Source organism: Pinus tabuliformis, chromosome J (genome assembly GCF_031772625.1).
Source record: "Pinus tabuliformis cultivar Carrire ecotype Pingquan chromosome J, CPIR1, whole genome shotgun sequence".
Taxonomy (NCBI): Eukaryota; Viridiplantae; Streptophyta; class Pinopsida; order Pinales; family Pinaceae; genus Pinus; species Pinus tabuliformis.
Window position 1 is genome coordinate 583,189,746 of NC_142295.1, and position 21,054 is coordinate 583,210,799.

At 34.2% G+C, this 21,054-nt stretch overlaps 1 protein-coding gene across 1 annotated transcript; it reads right to left on the bottom strand.

Moving 5' to 3' along the window:
* Nucleotides 1-884: 884 nt before the first annotated feature.
* Nucleotides 885-1,547, bottom strand: LOC149228332 (protein EXORDIUM-like 2). Its single transcript, XM_089380740.1, has one exon. The coding sequence runs from the start codon at nucleotides 1,545-1,547 to the stop codon at nucleotides 885-887; it is 663 nt and encodes a 220-aa protein (XP_089236866.1).
* Nucleotides 1,548-21,054: the final 19,507 nt, after the last annotated feature.

Consider the following 21,054-nt stretch of genomic DNA (forward strand, 5'->3'; position numbering starts at 1 on the left):
AAAAAAATGTTAGAATTACCCTAGATCTGTATGAAAGACAATGTTTGTGATAAACGGTCTCCAATACTGCATGATCCCGCAGTGCACATGCAACCATCGTGGCTTCCATTGCAGCCTCTACCACAGCCTCCACCATGACCTCCTCTCGGCAGATCTTGGCCTTTACGTAGCATGTTCTAGGTAGTCACTGCCAAGATACAACCTTCTTTTTTTGTTTGCACATTTGGCGCAATTTAGCACCACGGATTTGCAAAGATCGGCGTGATTGTACAGTTCATACTCATGAAGGTCGGTAAAATGAAAATGTGTGCAAGACTCATAGTGGGATCAGCGCGATTAGCCCTCCAAACCACGTGACGATTTTGCCTCAGATGCGCCTCTCAAATCCTCCACTCAGCGTATAGGTTCCTTCGTCCTATAGCTCCGATACCATGTTAAAAAGTGATGTTGGAATTAATAAAAAGAACCCATTGGTTAGCTCTACGAAAGAGAGTCTGAACCAAGAGAGTCTGGCTCTGCAGAAAGATTTACATTGTCCATGTACATCACACATTATGTAGCAATCATAAATTTAGGGAAACTAATTCCTATCCTGAGGTCTCGTGAACCAACTCACTATTCTAAGGTATTCTCCATTATCTCTAACAAATCACCCTAGAGAACCCTGGATATGCCCCTTTTCCATATATTCTCGTGCATGCCAACGCCGCTTCTAGCAGTGCATTTGCGTCGCCTTGGAAGTAGCCAGTGTTGAAGGGATTGGTGACTGCTCCAACAATAGTGGCAATTTTGATGATCATCCCATTGATGACCATGTCACCGTTAGGTGCCACCTGAGGAGGAGTTTGGGGTTTGTCGATGGGCTGATGAAACAACCACGTGCACTATCCAGGGCATTTGCTTCTAGAGTTTCCAACCCACGCGTATGGAATGAGTTGTTGTTGCTTCTTCTCCTTCCCCATCATTTGGCTCCCTGTCAACTCCCTCCCTGGTAACAAATTGAGATTTTCATGGAATCCACAAGGACTCATGCTGAATCCTTCCACTGCAACATCCTCAGATGTAGGAACCAAATATACAATGCTCTCATCATTATTCTCCGATAGAGGCGGAGCTCTCGACTTAACATCAACTTCAACTAGAGTAGCAATGTCAGACCTCTTGAGCGATTTTCCAAGGGAATAATCTTGATCCACCTTCTGCTTTCCAAGAATTATAGCACTGGAGGGGGCAACCTTGTTAGAGGCGGCGAACCTGTGCTTCTGCGTGGTCTTCCACCAGGTGGACACAAAGGGCTGATTTAATGTATTTTCTCCAAGAGATTGCAGAAAATCAACGACAATGGAACATTGAAGAGGGGTTAATTTACCATACCGAATGAGATGGATAGAGATTACTCCACTACTAGAAAGCAGAGGTCCATCATGGTAAGTTAAAACAACAGATGGCTCTTCCACCAAGGCAGAAAAAGATGCACATAATATCGCCATACACACTACGATTTGCAGCATGGCAATAAGTTGAAGGTGCGAAACAAAACCAGCCATTTTAGGGAAACAATCACTATCTATCTATGAGAGAGCCAACTGATGCAAACTCCTCTAATAAGGATCAAGAAAAAAATTGCGTCAACGTCAAGAACAAAGGAGCGGAAAATCATTTAATTTGGAAAGGTGCAACTGAAAACAACATATGAATGAAAAAGGAAAAGAGGGATGATATATATAAAGAGGGGTTAGGGTTGAAGCGAGGACGTGGTTTGGAGAGGGGCATCATATTGGCATGTGGTGTAGTTTGGAAAGTTGCAAATGCGTTCATTCAGGAGAAGGGATGTGTTAGGTATTGAGTTGAAGACGTTGCCTCCCTCTTGTGCGCTCCTGCTGGTTGGCAGTGGATTTTATTGAAGACAACTATTCCACCAATGGGGCCACATGTATGGACTCGCACTCGCCACTCATCCATTCCATGGAAACAAGCAACAATGGCATTCAAAAAAGGGGTGAATAAAGTGGTTATGCCGCAATGTGATGCCAGGGACCACGAAAACATGCATGAAAAGGAAGAAAAAGGGGATGAGATATGAGATGGCAAATGCTTTGGAAATGAGGATGCGGGGGCGATGTGGTGGCATGCATATAAGTAGGGCAAGTGGTGGAATCGGGGAAGCGACTTAGAGGGGCGTCGCTCTGGCAAGCATATATTTAGTTTTATGGTAGTATGATGGAAGGGAGTATGGAAATGTAAGTAGGGCAAGTTGAGGGAGAGAGTGGTGCCTTGATGGAAATCATAAATTAATTTATATTTATCGTGTGGAGTAAAGTCGGTGAAGGGAAAGTTATACATGCGTACCTAACCCATCCATTGTAAAAGTGGTGTATGTAGTGATTTATGTTGGAAAGGGGGATATATTTAATGGTTTATATGCAAGTCAAATACATTTCCAAGTCTTACTGTTTTTGGTGAATATGTTTATGTTGAAGAATATACAAATGCAAAACATTATAAAGCCTCAACTAGTTTTATAGTGAAAATTATAATGGATTGAAATTATTATTTTATTAATTTTAAAGTTACAATGAATTTGCACTTTTCAATACAATAACCAAAAGTAGACTTGAGACTGTGTTTCAGTAAGAAGCAAAGACAATTTTATGATGGGAGGTGTAACAAGGAGTTTAAGAGAAAATTTATATATGCAAAATCATGTGGTTTTATAAGGATAAGTACACCTGGCACTTTATTTTGAAAATAGTGGTAAAGACGAGTGACAATATACATATAATTGAAAAAGTTGTTTGTGGTTGAGAATTAAATTGTTATTCACACTTTCATAGCAACATGATCGGTTTGTGGGTCACCGGTTCGATTTATTTGTAACACTTGTATTCATATCATAGTTACCAAGTTCGAGTTCGAGTTCGAATACGAATTCAATTTGATACAAAAAAAATAAATAAATAAAAAATTCACTGTCTAAAACACAATATGGAAAAAATTCGGGATTATACATTTTATAGTTGCTAGAAAAAATGTTCTTTTTTCAAAATATTAGAAAGTTTAGCTCTCTTTTAAGCTCATTTCCCCTTGGTAGACTTCTATCTCTCTTTAATATGCAACTTGAAACATTTGTTGATTTTAATTGAACAAAAATTTTATTTTTGTATATAATAGTTTATAAATCTACCTAAACCAAAGCAAAGACACAAAGTTGTATCTTTTTAAAGGTAAATTAGTAACCTCTTCCTCTTCCTCAAATCTACCTATTTTTCCCATGCTGCTGATTCTCTCAGATTAAAAAATGCGATTCTTTCAACTTAACATATGCACAAGGCAATTTTTTTAATATTTAATATTTTGATTTTTTTTTATCGATAATAAGTTATCTCAACAATGAGATAAAGACAGTCGTCGCGGCACCTCCCAGGGGGGGTCTTCTCGCCCTCCTGTTGAAGCTTCCTATCCCCATTGCTGTCGTTGCAATTGTCATCGTTCCCGTGATGCCCACCCCCTTCAGTCCAGTCAATTCCTGGACTCAAATGCTCCTGATTCTGCTTCAACGCCTGCCTTCGGCTCTGCAATTTCAACTTCAATAGTTCTATGAACCACCCTAGGATCAGTGCCCATGTCTTGGTTCTGTTCATCGAAGACTCACAGGACGGCAGCGACTCTCTTGATGACCGCGGGAAGCGGCCTGCTGAAGACTCAGAGACAGTCATGGAAACACCTACGACTACACCAAAGGAGGTCTCAAATCGCCCTCTGGCACAGAAGGAGATGATCAGCATAGGCGAAGACGCCAACATGGGAACTGCTCCCACTGCAGCGGAGGTGGCGGAATATGGGTGGTGCCGGGTGTTCGAGGAGGAACCGGACGAATAGAGGCGCCATTGTTCCAGGTCTCTATGGCACTTCTGTTTAGCCTTTTGGCCTCTCCAGCTGCTCTGTTTATTTTTGGGTCTCAAGTTCTTATTATGTTGGCAAACTGTCTTTCTGTGGGTCTTGGGCACCGAGCTCTTGTTCTTTGGGTGGGATGTGTCTGTTTTCCCCTGCGTGGGATTATCCTGATATTCTGCTCGCGCCCCTGCGAGGGCTGGTTTATTTTTGGTCTGGTTAAATCCTCGGACATAATAGGCTCGTTGTTCCAAGCTGCCATTACAGGCATCTGGTTCTTTCTGTCTTGAAATGATGTAACCGATTTTTGTTTATGTATATAATAGATTAGTTTTAACTAAAAAAAAAAAAAAAAACAATGAGATAAAGATAAAGATATATTCATATATATTGATAAATTTATTTTAACATTAAGATAAAAATTAAATTAAAAAAAATAGAACTATACATTTCGTAGGCTCATATACCATGCTCAACCATATGAAAATTGTCTCAATATGAAAATTAACCATGGTCAACCATGGTCCAACATGACATTGTGATAAGGATTGTCTAAATATGAAAATCAACCATGGTTAATCATGTTTACTTTAGTGTTTATAATATTTATCTTAGGGTTTATATACATTGGGTTTATAATATTAGTCCCTTGGGTTTAATCTTATTCCCTTGGGTTCATAATCCCTTAGTTTTGTTATTCCTTTAGGTTTATAATATCAATCCATTATGTTTATAATATCAATCATGGTAAACCATGGTCAATCATAGACAACCATGGTCAAACCATATGGATATGGAAATCAACCATGGTCAACTATGGTCCAAAGTTGTGTTCTGACAAAGATTGTCTCGAGATGAAAATCAATCATGGTTAACCATGGTCCAACGTTGCATTGTGACAAGGATTGTCCTTATATGGAAATTAACCATGGTCAACCATGTTTATTTTAGGCTTTAAAATATTCATGCTAGGGTTTATATACTTTGGAATTATAATTTTTATACCTTAGGTTTATTATTCTATTGGATTTATAATATCAATCCATTGGATTTATTGATGTAAGTGTTCATATTCCTAAGGTTTAATATTTTTCAACAATGGTTATCCGTGTTCAACCATGTTCCAATGTCACATTGTGACAAGGATTGTGTTAATATGAAAATCAATCGTGCTCAACCATGTTTATTTTAGTATTTTTAATATTTATCTTAGGGTTTTTATACCTTGGGTTTATAATATTAGTCTGTTGGGTTTAATATTATTCCCTTAGGTTCATAATCCCTTGGGGCTTTAGTATTAATCCCTTGGATTTATAATATCAATCGCTTGGGTTTATTATTCCTTGGTCAACCATGGTTTATTATGATGTCAACCATGGTCATCCATGGTCCAACATGGATTTGTGATAAGGATTGTCTCAATATGAATATCAATGATGGTAAGTCATGTTTATTTTGGTGTTTATAATATTTATCTTAGGGTTTATATATCTTTGTGTTTATAATATTAGTCCCTTGGGTTTAATATTATTCCCTTGTGTTCATAATCCCTTGCGGTTTTAGTATTAATCCCCTAGGTTTATTATTCTTTGGGTTTATAATATCAATCCCTTGGGTTTATTATTCCCTTAGGGTTATAATATCAATCATGGTCAACCAGTGTCAACCATGGCCAATCATGGGGTTTTAGTATTAATCCCTTGGGTTTATTTTTCCCTTGGGTTTATTATTAACTTGGATTTATAATATCAATCATGGTCAACCAAGGTGGGATGTCGCATTGTGACAAAAATTGTCTCCATATAAAATTCATGGACAATCATTGTCAACCATGGTCAACCATGTTTTGTAGAATCAAACATGATCAACCATGGTCAATCTTGGGTTTTTAGTATTAATCCCAATGGTTTGTTATTCCTTTGGATCAAACATGGTGAATCATAGTCAACCATGGTCAACCATGCTCAAATGTTGCTTTGTGACAAAGATTGTCTCAATATGAAAATCAACCATGGTCCAACGTCACATTGTGACAAAGAATTAATTATTATTATTATTATTTAATTAATTAATATTCATATTATTATTATTTAATAATATTTAATTAAAAAATATTATTGTTCTTTAACAATAATTAACTATTTAAATATTATTTATTAATTTTTATTAGTAAATTATTATTATTATTATAACTTATAAAATAAAATAAAATAAATATTAAGTAATTATTTATTTACATTTTATAAAAAATGAATAATAAAATATTATTATTATTATATTTATCAACGATTTTTGTCAAAGATAAAATGAAGTCACATTTACTAAAATAATAATTATTATGAAGATTATTATTGTTAGTTAATATTACTAATATTATTATGAATTAATATTATTATTATACTAATACAATAAAAATTATATTATATTATAATAATAATAATAATATAATTATTATAATAATAATAATAATATAATTATTATAATAATCATAATAATAATAATAATAATAATAATAATAATAATATATTATTATTATTATTATTATTATTATTATTATATAATACTAATAGTAATATTATTAAGAGCTATTATTAATATTAATTAATATTACTAATATTATTATTATTATATTAATGATGATGATGATGATGGTTAACGTCCGCTAAGACCAAACATTGGTCTATCAGACCTAAAGAAACAAATTATTTATTTTGATTTAAGATTTTATTCCTATGCTCAAAAAGCTTGGAGAGACGCCTCCTGAGCTCACTATAATTTTGACATTGTAAAAGGCTAGGAAGGTCAGTATTGTAACAAAGATTGTGAAACTGAGATCTAATGTGGTTGTATGCGGGGCACTCTAAGAGGAAGTGGTTTTCATCCTCGATGTTCCTATTCTCACATATATGGCAGATCCTTTCCATCCATGGCGTTTTAGGAACTGCCCAACGACCTGTTTCACTATGGAGCTCATGAGAATTCGTTCTAATCTTTGCTATATTAATTTTTTTCTTTGAGCTAGTTAAAATAGAGAGATACTTTGATCTTTTAGGGTGGGGTTGATGACCTTCTTATAATAACTTGATTTTCTTTTAGCCACTAAATCTTTCTCACACCACATTTTTCTTTGAACTTAGAAGTAACAGTATCTTTAATGTTATTTATGTTTTGCAATGCATCATTCTCGTTGATCTCCCAATAGTTTAACCGGGCCCTTGTGTCTTTATGCCACCCAAAATTGAGCCTTAGGTGGTTTTGGTTGGAATTTAAAGCTAGCTTAGGAAGTCTATGATCATCTATGTTATTGAGTTTGTGCTTGTACAGCAGAAACCTAATCATAGCTAGGCTCTCAATAGGGGAAAGACCTGCTTCTATAAGGAGAATAGGATAGGGTGTATTACTTTTAATTTTCAGGTTATAAGTTATAAAACGCATCTAGATTTGCTCAATCTTTCTCCATGATTCTCTGGAGATGCTGCAACCCCAAACCTCACAACCATATAAGATAACAGGAGTGACTAAAGTTTCAAAGAGGAACTTCTTTTTTTTCCCACATTACGAGGTTTGCTGTTTTACAATTATTTTCAAGACTAAAATAAGCTTTCCACCCCCCATTAATCCTTTTCTCAATGTTATGGTTCTAGTTGAGCTTGTGATGAATATCAATTCCTAGGTACTTGTAAGAATACACTTCCTCCAAGTTATTATTGTCATCCATAAAATTAGCGTAAGTATCCTTCTTGGATTTGATAATCATAACTTTTTTTTTGTCAGTGTTAACAGTCATACCCATGGTACAGAAGAAATCCTTAAGAAGCTTAAGTTGCTTATCAAGATCAGATGGGCACCTTGCCAAAAGAACAATATCGTCAACATAGAGAAGAAGGATGACGACTATCCCACTAAGATCGTGCCATCACATCTTGCTTCCTCTAAATAGCCTTCAAGCTTATCGATGTAAATGCCAAATAGGGTAGGGGAGAGGGGGCAACCTCGTTTAACTCCGATGTTACACTTAATATCTTTCGATCATCCCTCATTGCTCTTTAGCTTGGCAATTACATTCTCGTATAACCTTATAGCGGCAGCTCTCAACTTGAGAGGAACCTTTAGCTCTTCTAATCTATTCCAAAGTTTGTATCTAGGAACCGTATCGAAAGCCTTTCTAAAGTCCACAAAGCAACAAAATAAATTGGATTTATCATTACGACATTCCTCCGCAATGATCCTAAGCATAACGAGGTGGTATGTTGTTGAGTGATGCCTTCTAAAACCTGCTTGGCCTTTAGCTCGCTTACCTTCACTTTCAAGCCATATACTTAACTTCTTTTCCAAAATACTACCATATAACTTGGCTAAGAGAGGGCTGATCATAATTGTCCGATAATTAGAGGGGTTATTTATATCCCCACTTTTAAAAATAGGGATAATGAGGTTCTCAGTCCAAGGTTTAGGGAACCCTTGCTTGATTGCTTGATTGAAAAGCTTGTGGATGTGGGGGATGAGGACAGGACCTCCAATTTTTAAGATTTCTGCCTGCTAACCTTTAATGTCCTTAGCTTTCCCATTAGCGAGGTGATTAACCCCAAACTTAATGTCTTCTAAAGAGAAAACTTCTTTCGTTGTGAGCAGGGTTTCCAAATTATCCATGACATTTGGAGATTCATAAAGCTTTTTAAGATAGGAATTCCAATCGTGAAGAGCAATTTATTATTATCTTTAGTCTTCCTAGTCAGAATCTGCCTCCAAAATTTCTTAGGAGCTACCTTAGAGAGGTGTAAGAGATTCTCCTATCTTTGACGAATGTACTGCCTCTTTTTCCTTTTAGTTAGGGCTTTGTATATTTTATCTTGTCCATTTTAAGAGATTCATCAACAGCTTCCCTAATTTCTCTCCTCGCTCTTTTACAATCTTTGTCATACCATGGACTAGTTTTGCTATTTTTTTTATTATTTGAAACTTCAATTGAGAACTTGTTAATAGAATATGAGAGGGTTGTAGTAAAATTATGATAGAGGTCTTCTATGTTGTCTATACTAGATAAAGGAAGCAAATTATTTTTTTAATTCATTTAGAAAGAGATCATTTTTATTTCTATCAAATATTAAGTTATTTTGGTTGTAAGTATTATTTTAGTTTGCAGATTACTGTGGTGTGATTTTTGAATGGAGTTCGGATTTTCCACAGTGTTCATGTTTTGAAGTCGACGTTTCGAGTCTGCAACTAGACTCATCATCAGGACAAAATGTGAGGAGAAAAGAAGGAAATTTTTAGGTATAAATATGAAAACCCAGGATGTGAAGTCCAATGGCCGACTCTTTTCATTAATGATGATTTTATTTATTATAAGCTTTATGTTTTTTCATTATACAAATTTTTAATAACTACCTTGTAATTTATTTTTAATTATTTTATTAATGTTACAATTTTAAATTTTGTCTTATTATGTCATTATGCCTAATAACTAAATTATTCATATTAATTATGGTTATGTTTATTGATATGTTATTCTTAATTGATTAGAATGTGATTTTATTATTATTGATATGAAAGTTATTTATTATGTCTTCTTATAAATCATATGTTTTGTTATTAAAATCTCTTTTAGTAATTCTAGGATTATTTAGTATTATTCTTATTAGTATTTTAATATTTAATGCATTTTTTTGTTTATATTTATTATTTGTTATTGTTAATATTTATTAATTTATCTATTATTAATCTATTATAATGGATGTTAGCTTAATGATAGTTACTAATCTATCTTATAGGTTATTTCCTAAGTTATTTAATAATGTTCTCTTATACATGTTAATATGCTTTTATATTTGATGCGGATAATGTAAGCTTTATCATTAATTAATTTTAATGTTATTAATGCTTCTATTAATTGCTTATAATTAAATTTTGTTTATTAATTATGGTTAATGCTAGTTGATGTTTATGATGTTATTATTAATTAATTAAAATGAGATTTTATTGTTATTGTTATGTAAGTTATTTATTATGTCTATTTATAAATAATTTATTTGTTATTAAAATCTCTTTTTGTAATTCTTAAGATTATTTTGTATTATTTTTATTAGTTTTTAATATTTAATGCTTTTGTTGTTTATCTTTAATATTTGTTATTGTTAATGTTATTTTAATTCTATATTCTTATTTTGTTCTATATCATTATTACTGATATTTATTATGGTATTAGCTATAGTTCCTTTATATATACTTATTGTTATCTATTATGATTGACATTTATTATGATGTTTATTAATGTTCTACTATATATATTTATTAATTTATCTATTATTTAACTGTTATCAGGATGCTTGATTATTGATAGTAGCTAATCTATATTATTATATATGTTAATTCCAAAATATCTAAAAATGTTCTCTTATACCTGTTTATTATATCTATTATAATTTATATTTGCTCTTATATTTGTCTTTAATATTATGAAGGCAGGTTAGGAATTTCTGACATTGTTATTAAGATTATTAGCGGAGGTTAATACGGGGTTCCAATTTTTGCTAATTTCCATGCCACCATCCCTATTAAGGTTTCTAGGATGTTTAATGATTTCAATAGCTTCCCTAACTTTACGCTTGAAATGGTGTTCTACATTAGCAATGACTTTGGTGTCTTCTAAGCAAATATGATGATTAGTTTTACCTACATGCTCAGCTAGGGCTGAGGACTTGGTTCTTTCGTTACGAATGTCTGCACTATGCTCTTTGAGTCTAATCCTAACCGATCTACCAGTTTCTCCTATGTATTGATCCCCACAAGAACATTCGATGATATAAACTCCTTTTTGCTGAAGAGGCTCTTGGTTATCCTTAACAGATCTCATTCTTTGCTTTATGGTAGACAGGGGTTTGAAAGCAGTTTTTATATTTTTCTTATTGAGGATTTTGGCTATTTTGTCAGTGACTCCTTGGATGTAAGGAAGGCAGGTATTGGAGGCTGGGTTGTCTTTAGATTTGTTTTTATTGTTATCAGTTTTTGCTTTTTGAATGGCTTTGTAAATGTTTTCATTGCTGTACCCTAGGTTGGCAAAGGTTTTTTTAAGGTAGGAAATTTCTTCATCTGTATGGTTTATATCAGAGATTCTATAAGCTCTAGTGAAGAGGGTTTGTAGAACCCCCATTTTTTGGGCGGGGTGGTGATGAGAGTCGGCATGCAGGTAGTTATCTGTATGGGCTTTCTTTCTAAAAACTTTGTGACCAATGGAACCATCCTTCTGTCTAATGAGGAGAATGTCTAAGAAAGGAATGCAATTATTTTCTTCAACTTCCATGGTGAATTTGATGTCTTCAGACAAGCTATTGAGGTGATCTAGGAACTTGTTTAGCTCTTCCTCGCCATGAGGCCAATTGACACTGGTGTCATCCACAAACCTAGCCCAGGATTTGGGTTTTAGAGGATAAGAGTCTAATGCCTTCTTCTCGAATTTTTCCATGAAAAGGTTTGCCACGATGGGTGAGAGAGGTGATCCCATGGCAACACCTGAAGTTTGTTCAAATATTTCACCCTGGAAGGAAAAGAAGGTTGAGCGGAGACAAATTTCGGCTAATTTAGCGGTCTGGGGATCTGTTACATCTTTAACTACCTGAATAGCATCATCTAGGGGAATTTTGGTGAAGAGCTGGACTACGTCAAAACTCACGATTTTGTCTCCTGGTTCTAGCTTGGTGTTTTTTATGTGATTTACAAATTGATTGGAGTCTTTGATGTAAGAGCTAGTCTTACCTACAAGCGGGGACAGAATGCTGGCGACGTACTTGGCTAATTCATACGTGGGGGACCCTATGGTGTTGACTATGGGTCTTAGGGGGACATCTTTTTTATGAATTTTAGGGGCTCCATAGATCCTAGGGGTGATTTCGCTGTTAGGTGTCAATCTCTTTTTTATTTTATCATCAAGGTTTGCTTCTTTAATGGCTTTCTTTACGAGGTTCGTGATTTTGGAGATGGGGTTTTTTTCTAGCTTTTTGTAGCTACCACTGTTGTATAGGTGGTCTTTCATTTTGTTTATGTAATCTACATTATCCATAACGACAGTGGCGCCACCTTTGTCGGCTTTTAAAATGACTATGTCCTTATTATTTCTAAGGTTTTTTAGGGATTTAAGTTGATCAGAGCTAAGGTTTCTCCTGGGTGGCTTGGCTTTTCTAAGGATAACCGCGACCTCTTGCCTGATGAGTTCTTTGTCATCATCCTTGAGAGTCTTAATTCCATCTTCAAGGTTGCAAATGATTTCTTCATTGGGGATTTTGTTAGGGGCTAAAGCAAAGTTAAGACCTTTGTAAGTATTATTCTCTGTGGGAACTCTATGCATGAAAAAATTAAGAGTTATAAGTAAAGACCTATGATCAGAGTCAAGTTCGTGGTCGTTTAAGATGTCAAAATTTATTATTTTGTTGTATAATGGGAGATCGGAAATAACATAGTTTACCATGCTACTACCAAGTCCATGGATGCGGGTCATCTTGCTAGAATTGGGCGACTTCTTTAGACCGTTGCAAATTATGAGATCCTGAGCACTATAGAGCTTGACTAGCTCTGACCCAAACAAATTTTCCCCAAGGTCTTCAGAGCTCCTTTTGTACCTACTAGCTAGAGTAGGGTCTTCGTCTAACCAAAGAGGATTAGGGTTGGAATGATTGCTTAGAATAATAGCTTAGTTGTTTGAAGTTCGAGCATTAAAGTCACCTATTAAAAGGATATTACCATCATTCCTTAGGCTAGAAATATCATTCTCTAAACCATTGTAAGGGTTAGTTTTATCTAGATTCTTATTCTTATAGAAGTTAGAATTGATGGAAGGAAAATAACATATTGGTATATAGGACTTTTTATTATTAATGTCTCTGATCTCTATCCAACTATATTGGTTGGGAGGGTCGTTTTTATAAATCCTAGCTTGGGGGGAGATGTTCTTCTTAATCTAACAAGCTATTCCCCCACTTCCTCTACGAGAGGATCGCTTATTCCAGGTAGACCATAGCGTAAAGCCATCTATGTTAGGGACCTTAGATTCTTCATGCTCCCAAGTTTCAACAAGAAAAATAATATCAACATCATTTGAAATCCAACTTAGCTTAGGGCCTTTGTTCCATGGGAAGCTGTGACCGTTCCAAGAAAGGATCCGGAGCATGTTTAATTGCTATTGATTACTATCTTTTTGGTTTCTATCTCGAATAAAGTCTTTTCTATTTCTGATTATTGCCCATTTTCCTTCCTTTCTAGCTTCTTTTACCTTTTGAACCTCCTTTCTTAATTTTGCTTGATCTTCTGGAATGAGATCTTCATTTATGAATATTCTCATTCCTTTTAGACTTGAGGTTTTACTAAGTATGTCGTACTTATGATCAATGGAGCTCACCTTTATGCGGATTAGTCTTCCTTTATTCTCGGTTAATTTCCCCAACCTTGTTGCTTCTATGAGACACACTGTTTCAATTTGTAATCTATTATGTAATTTTGTTTGGGCTAAGGCTAAAGTATCCTCATCTACTTCCTCTTTTAAACCGAAGATTATAAGGTTCAAGGCCCTTTTGTTACGTTTGTGGTCTAATTCTATTAATTTTTTCATTTCATCTTTAATTGGTTTGATATCTAACTTATCTACCACATTATTTAGGGTGAGGTGACTATTAACTTTTTCTTCTAGTTCTTTAATCATGTCTTTCATTTTAAGACTCTCTAAAGTATCAACATCTCCTTGCTGGGATGGTTGGTTAGTATCTTGGTTTTGTTTTTCTATAACCTACAATCTAGTCTCCATTGCCTCCATTTTATTCTCTAGTAGTTCTATTTTATTTTCTATTTGTTTTTGGATCGTGTATTCAAGAGATGCAAATTCATTTTCCAGCATGGCTTCTAACTCTTTTTGTAGCTTGGCTTCTCTTTCTTCTCTACGTTTCTCTAAAGACTCTATATACTCATAAAGGCCTTGTAGAGTAATTGTGCTAGGTCTACCCTTGGTAATCTTTGGTAACTATGGTGAAATATTCATACTTGAAATTATATGAGCAAATATGTATTAGAAAAAGATAAGGAATGTGTGCACCTGATATCAACAAACCTAACTGCAGATCACCTATGTCCACCATAGTCCGCAGACCGAAGAATATATGTGAAGAATATATAGAGTACATTTTTAACTCTTTCACCAAGCCTCAGAATTCTTTCAGTGAAAAATATATGTGAAGAATATATAAAGTACGTGTTTAACTCTTTCACCGAGCCTTAGAACTCTTTCACCGAAGAAAATATGAGAAGAATATATAGAGTATGTTTTTAACTCTTTCACCAAGCCTCAGAACTCTTTCACCGAAGAATATATGCGAAGAATATATAAAGTACGTGTTTTTATTATTAATTAATAAAAACACGTATTCTATATATAAATAATTTTAAATATATAAATATATAAGAATTTAGTTGCTATTATTTATATAGTTATTAATAACCATAAATAATTAGTCTTGAAAAAAATACACATAACAATTATTAATGTTGTTGATATACATTGGTGTATATCAACCACATTAGAAAATGTCGGTGTATATCAACCACAATGGTAAATGTGGTTGCGCTAGTGTATAAATCTACCTAAACCAAAGCAAAGACACAAAGTTGTATCTCTTTAAAAGTAAATTAATAACCTCTTCCTCTTCCTCAAATCTATCTATTTTTTCCACACCATTGAGATTAACAAATGAGATTCTCTCAAATTAAGGGGAATTTTTTCAATATAAAATATTTGATTTTTGATTTTTTTATTATCGATAATAAGTTATCTCAACGATGAGATAAAGATAAAGATATCAATCGTGCCTTATAGATAAAACTAATGGAGTTTACATGTACTCCCAAACTATATATAGATCTGTAAGTATACATATGTATAAATAATGAATAACTTCCACAAAATATTGGTGATGAGTCCTTTCGCAGTCACGTGCTTCATAGAACATTAGTGCTAGCTCTACATTTCTTACTAAAAAAAACATTTTATAAAGATATTGGATAGTCTAATGCTTGGAGTATGGCTTGTGCATATTTCCCTTAAGAATTTTCAATGCATCAACCACTCTTTTAAATCTCAAGGAGGTCATTTAACAAGCTAAAATGGAATTTAGTGCGTGCTTAGTTTCAACCATATTCTCACATAATCATGCAACTAATTCTGATCATTAGGGAAAGTTTGAGGTCAAAAATGGGCCTCCTAAGAAAAATGTACAACCAAAATAAATTTTATAAGAACCAATATGATTCAAGATTATGATGTCAACCATGGGGGATGATTCACCATTTTTGGAATAAAAAAGTAAAAATATTAAAAAATAATAAAATAATAAAACCACTTTTTTCGACTCGTATTTTCAACTTATCTCCCTATGGTTTTACTCAAATTTCGAGCAGGAGTACTCATTGGATGCAAGATTCAATTCCTCATCCAAGGAGTACCCATGTTACATACTTCTGGTGGAATCTGCTACACGAAAAATGAGAAATACATAAAAACATGTGATTGCAATCATGTTTTTCATGTATTTCTCAGTTTTCATGTAGTATATTCCATTGAAAGTATGCAACATGGGTACTCGTTGGATGAGGAATCAAACTGCATCCAACGAGTGTTTCCGCTCGAAATTTGAGTTAACCCATAGGGAGATAAGTTGAAAATACAGGTTGAAAAAATAGTTTTTTCTTTTTTCCCTCTAAAATTTGATGATGTAATCTAATCTTATTTGATTATTTCCACTATTATTTTATAATTTTCTTAGGAGGCCCACTTTAGACCTCAAAATTCCCCTAATGTAACCCTCATAGAAAAACCTTGGATAAAAATCATTATGTAAATTGGCATAAGGGGATAGATTCATTACATGCATATATAGCAGTGGAAGAACCTAATATCCATGACCCATTTCTTGTTTTGTTATCATTTTTATATTGGATGTAGTACCCCTAGAAAAGTATTGATATACTTTAAATCATGACAAGGGACACATTTAATATAATTTGATGGACAAGAATTCGTTCCTTCTAATATATCTTTACCAGATCAACTGTAAAATTGGGAACCACCTAGTTACTTAACTGTTACGTCCTAATTGAGACTAATAAGACTTGTATTTAGGTAACTTACTTAATGAAAAATTTATATTTATATTTATATATTTTTTTAGTCATATATATGACTCTAATGGAAATAAATGGATTGGTGACACCCTTCCCATGATCAGACTTATTTATTCACCTGAACTGTAGACAAGGTCCACTTAGGTGTCCAATGACGACATTGTAGTCTATACTAATATATCGATCCCTTGTTGGTGGAAGTTCTCACATAAGGCACATCAGTATAATATAAAACAATGTAAGAACTGATAGATAGTTCAATTGTTACCACCATTAACAAAGAGGTCTAACTTCTATACAGGTGGATACATTCACTTTAATTTGACTTAAATCAAAAGGATAAAGAAAAAAAAATCCCTGAATTCCAGAAGCGTTGATAGATTTACATATGTGGACATCGAGTCATCTAAAATGGATTATATATTTTATCAACATTTTAATCATTATAAATGTCTTTCACCAAAGAATAAACCGAAAATTTGGGTTGCCATAAATGCTCTTTGATATTACTAATATGTTAATATTTAATATTGAATTAGTCCCGAGGGTGAATATCCCATGCCATTTGTATATATCCCTTGCTTTTGTAGGCAAATTTGACCTTGCTATATTATCATGGGCTTTGATTTGATCGAAAATTGTTGTATATATTCATTGGTAAATCAAGAAACATTATATGTAATGTATTAAACTAGTTTATAAGCAGTTATTAATTTCATTAAAGAAAAGAGAAATTTGGCAATAAACCTGCGGCCTTATGAACGGAGCTCTAGCCGCCTTCACCATGCAATCGAATATGTGAGATGAGGAGGTGGTCTTCCTCTTTATCCCATGCCCCTTTCTTCGTATGAGCCTTTTCGTACCAAGAAGATCTCCCCATCTTCACAGTGAAAAGTGCTCAGGATTCAGGTTAGGGAACAAGAGCCATATGTGATTTAGCCCTTTCATCCATGCTAAATACTAAATTAATGTTAGGGCATATTTTAGCAATCCAAATTATGACTTAAGAAAGCTTGCTCACACTGTCCTCCACACAATGTATTCAATTTTTTTGACTGTAGGGAAATATTACATTTAAACACAAAACCAAGGAACAACATTTTAAGCTTTCATGTTCTTATTATCTCGAAACCCTACTTAGACAACAATTTCACTTTCAGTACCCTTCCTTGACCATAATGAGCATTTATCATACAAGGAACTAGAATTTGTCATTATAAGTTATGATATCTATTATTATTTTTTTTTTACTAATCTTCTTCAGAATGCCTATGCTGGGTGTGATCTCTCTCCCCAAGTCTCCCTTTTCTTTTGTCCTAATTTGATCAAATTTCCTTCCTTGATAGAGCTCTTAAGGTCCAAGTGTTGAACCCAGGAACTCTGATACCACTTGTCACATCTCCAGTTCAAGACCCTTCTCATATATATATATATATATATATCTATATATATATATATATATATATATATATATATATATATATATATATATATATATATATATATATATATATATATATCTATATATATATATATATATATATATATATATATATATATATATATATCTATATATATATATATAGCTTAATTATATCAATTTGCGATAGTTGTTATAAGGGTAATTTAGAGTTAAAACTAAGGACTAGTAATACTCTTCCTTTACTATTGATCTTTGTAATTGTGGAGAATCTTTTGTCCTCTTTTACTGACCTATTTATTTCTCCAGTTTATGTGTGCCATCTATCACCCAATACTCTCAACTCCTCTAGTCTTTTAAGGAGACATATATTTATTCAAATTTCGAAGGGGCAATGATACTTAACTTTTTGAACCTAGGCAATTCTCATTCTTTGATTGCAACATTACAATGTGCCATTTCACTAGCCCACGTTTTTTTATACCAATCCCCAATAGTTACAAAAGCCAACTCCAAACATTGACTGTGTGAAGAACAAATAGGATGTTTTCAAACCATTTAACATGACGCAACCAAATTCTTGGATTCCTTCCTACCCTAGAACAAGTACACGCTTTTAACGCATTTCCTCACATAATCATGTTGTTGTGTACTCTCTCCTCTACGTTTTGATAGAAAAATAACGATTCTATAATGCCGAATAAATACTTAAAAGAATTGAAAAACTTGAATACCCAAGAAATCATACCTCTGGCCATTGATGCTACTCACACTCCGATGTATTTTTTACACAACTGCCTAGATCTTTTACACCAACTCAACAACACTTTACGCTTTGCCGAGATTGGAAACCAACACCCTTCTAAATCTTTTCTTTGCCTGTATTGCCTGTCGTGGAAATTGACGATGGAAGAGAAGATGGAAATCGCATAACGAATATCTGCAAGCCCAACAAAATAGTGGCATGGTATTGCCCTTAGAGAGACTAACAATTACCATGATGTCAGAGCCAAATGGAACGAATGAAGTCTCACATGTGACCAGGGCAATTATCGTGCAACATGCGATATCAGGATTTGTCAGACAATTAAATGGGCGTCAATAGAGAGTGGAAATTACATGGGAAAGTGTGGAAATAAATCAGTTAGACCACATCAAACATGCATGCTACACCACACAGATATATATACAAATTCTCCACACACAAAACTAATGCTTCCCAATGAAAACAAAATCCTGAAAGCAACAGTGCTAAAAAACCTATGGTCGAATAAAAAATAGAGCGAAAACTACAAAGCCCTTAGATTTACAAAAATTCACCAAACACTATCATCTGTGTGACACTTCCAAGCTCTGCTCACTCTAACTTGATGGTGTAAGGCTGAAGGAGATTGAATGAATGAGCTTGGGGACCAAACAGAAGTATATATAGCCAAGCTTCCATCAAGCTTCTATTAGCTATGTGTCAAGTGTTCCACAGAACATGGTAGAGATGCAGAGAGAGTAATGGATCACTCCAGGAGCTCCCAACAAGAAATTAATTAACTGAAGATAGTTTCCGTAATTAATGGAATTGACAGCAGATGGTGCCCGTAATAAGTCTGTGGCCGATGGTTTCCGTAATAATCAGCGGCCGTAACGAAGCTAACATTCTCCCACTTGATCCATACTTCCAAACTAATGTCTCATCTTAAAACCCATTGATAATCTGTATTAAGTAATACATACATGAATCATGGCGATAATTCCTCTAATGACGAGTACTATCTTCCATGTATTACTATGTATTTATTTCTATTATAATTTATGTGGCAACAATTTCTTAATGAATAAAACTTATGTTTATTGTTGGTCCTACACAGATGAATTCTCTCAAATCAAATTAAGGTGCACATAAATATGAGAAAAACATCACAATAATAAAGAATTTCATTAAAATAACATTGTCCATACAATGAGAAACTACATAATGGAACCAAGTCCAATATTCATTACATGATCCTTGAATTTAAACGATGGCATGTCCTTAGTCAAAGGATCAGCGATCATCAACTCAGTGCTGACGTGCTCAATGACCACTTTATTTTCTTTAACACGTTCCCTTATAGCTAAATATTTAATGTCGATGTGTTTATTTCGACTCCCACTTTTGTTGTTTTTAGCCATAAAAACAGCACTTGAATTGTCACAATACATTCTCAATTGCTTAGAGATAGAATCCATAATTCTAAGCCTAGAAATGAAATTCTTAAGCCATACACCATGTAAAGTAGCCTCAAAACAGGAGACAAACTCGGCTTCCATTGTGGAAGTGGCAATCAAGGTCTACTTGGCACTCCTCCATGATATAGCTCCATCGACCATCATAAAAATGTATCCTGATGTTGATTTGCGTGAATCAACAGATCTAGCAAAGTCAGAATCTAAGTAGCCAATTACTTCCAAATTATCCATCTGTCTATGCATAAGCATGTAGTTTTTGGTTACTTGAAGGTACCTCATTACTTTCCTTGCAGCTCTCTAGTGGTCTAAACCGGGATCACTCTGATATTGTCCCAACATTCCCACAACAAATGCAATGTCAGGTCTTGTGCAGACTTAAGCATACATTAGGGTTCCGACAACAGAAGCATATGGAATGTTCTTCATTTGTTCCCTTTCAAATTCGTTCTTCGGGCATTGGTTCAAATTGAACCTATCACCCTTCACAATGGGAGCTACACTTGGTGAACAATCCTTCATCCGAAATCTCTCTAAAATTTTATTAATATAGGTTTCCTGTGACAAACCCAAGATGCCTAGAAATCTGTCTCTATGGATCTTAATGCCAATGACATTGCCTCACCCATATCCTTCATATCGAAATTTTTAGAGAGGAATTGTTTCACCTCATGCAGCAAACCCTTATCATTGGTTGCTAGCAAAATGTCATCCACATATAAAACAAGAAAACAGATTTTACTCCCACTGACTTTCAAGTATATACATTGATCCATAATGTTTTCTACAAAACCGAATGAAGAAATTACATTATGGAATTTCAAATACCATTGGCGGGATGCTTTATGATTTCTTGAGCTTGCAAACCAATTGTTCACCATCACTAGAGGGGAATCCTTCAGGTTGTTTCATGTAAACCTCCTCCTCTAGATCTCCATTGAGAAATATGGTTTTCACATCCATTTGCTGTAACTCCAAGTCAAAATGGGCTACTAATGCCATAATAACGCGCAAGGAATCTTTCTTAGATACAGGAGAGAAAGTCTCTGTGTAATAGATTCGTTCTTTCTAAGTGAATCCCTTAGCAACGAGTATTGCCTTGTATCTCTCAATGTTGCCCAATGAGTCTTTCTTTGTCTTAAAGACCCATTTACATCCAATGGCTTTTGCTCCATTAGGCAACTCAACAAGATCCTAGACTTTGTTACTCTTTATAGAATTCATCTCTTCCTTCATGGCATCGTACCATAATTCTGATTCTTTGCAACTCATGGCTTGTGAAAAAGACTTGGGATCATTTTCGGCTCCAATGTTGTAGTCAGATTCTTGCAGATACACAACATAATCATTAGGAATTGCTGATCTCT

Excerpts from the sequence above, each read along its gene's own strand:
- LOC149228332 (XM_089380740.1), bottom strand. The coding sequence starts at position 1,547 with ATGGCTGGTTTTGTTTCGCACCTTCAACTTATTGCCATGCTGCAAATC.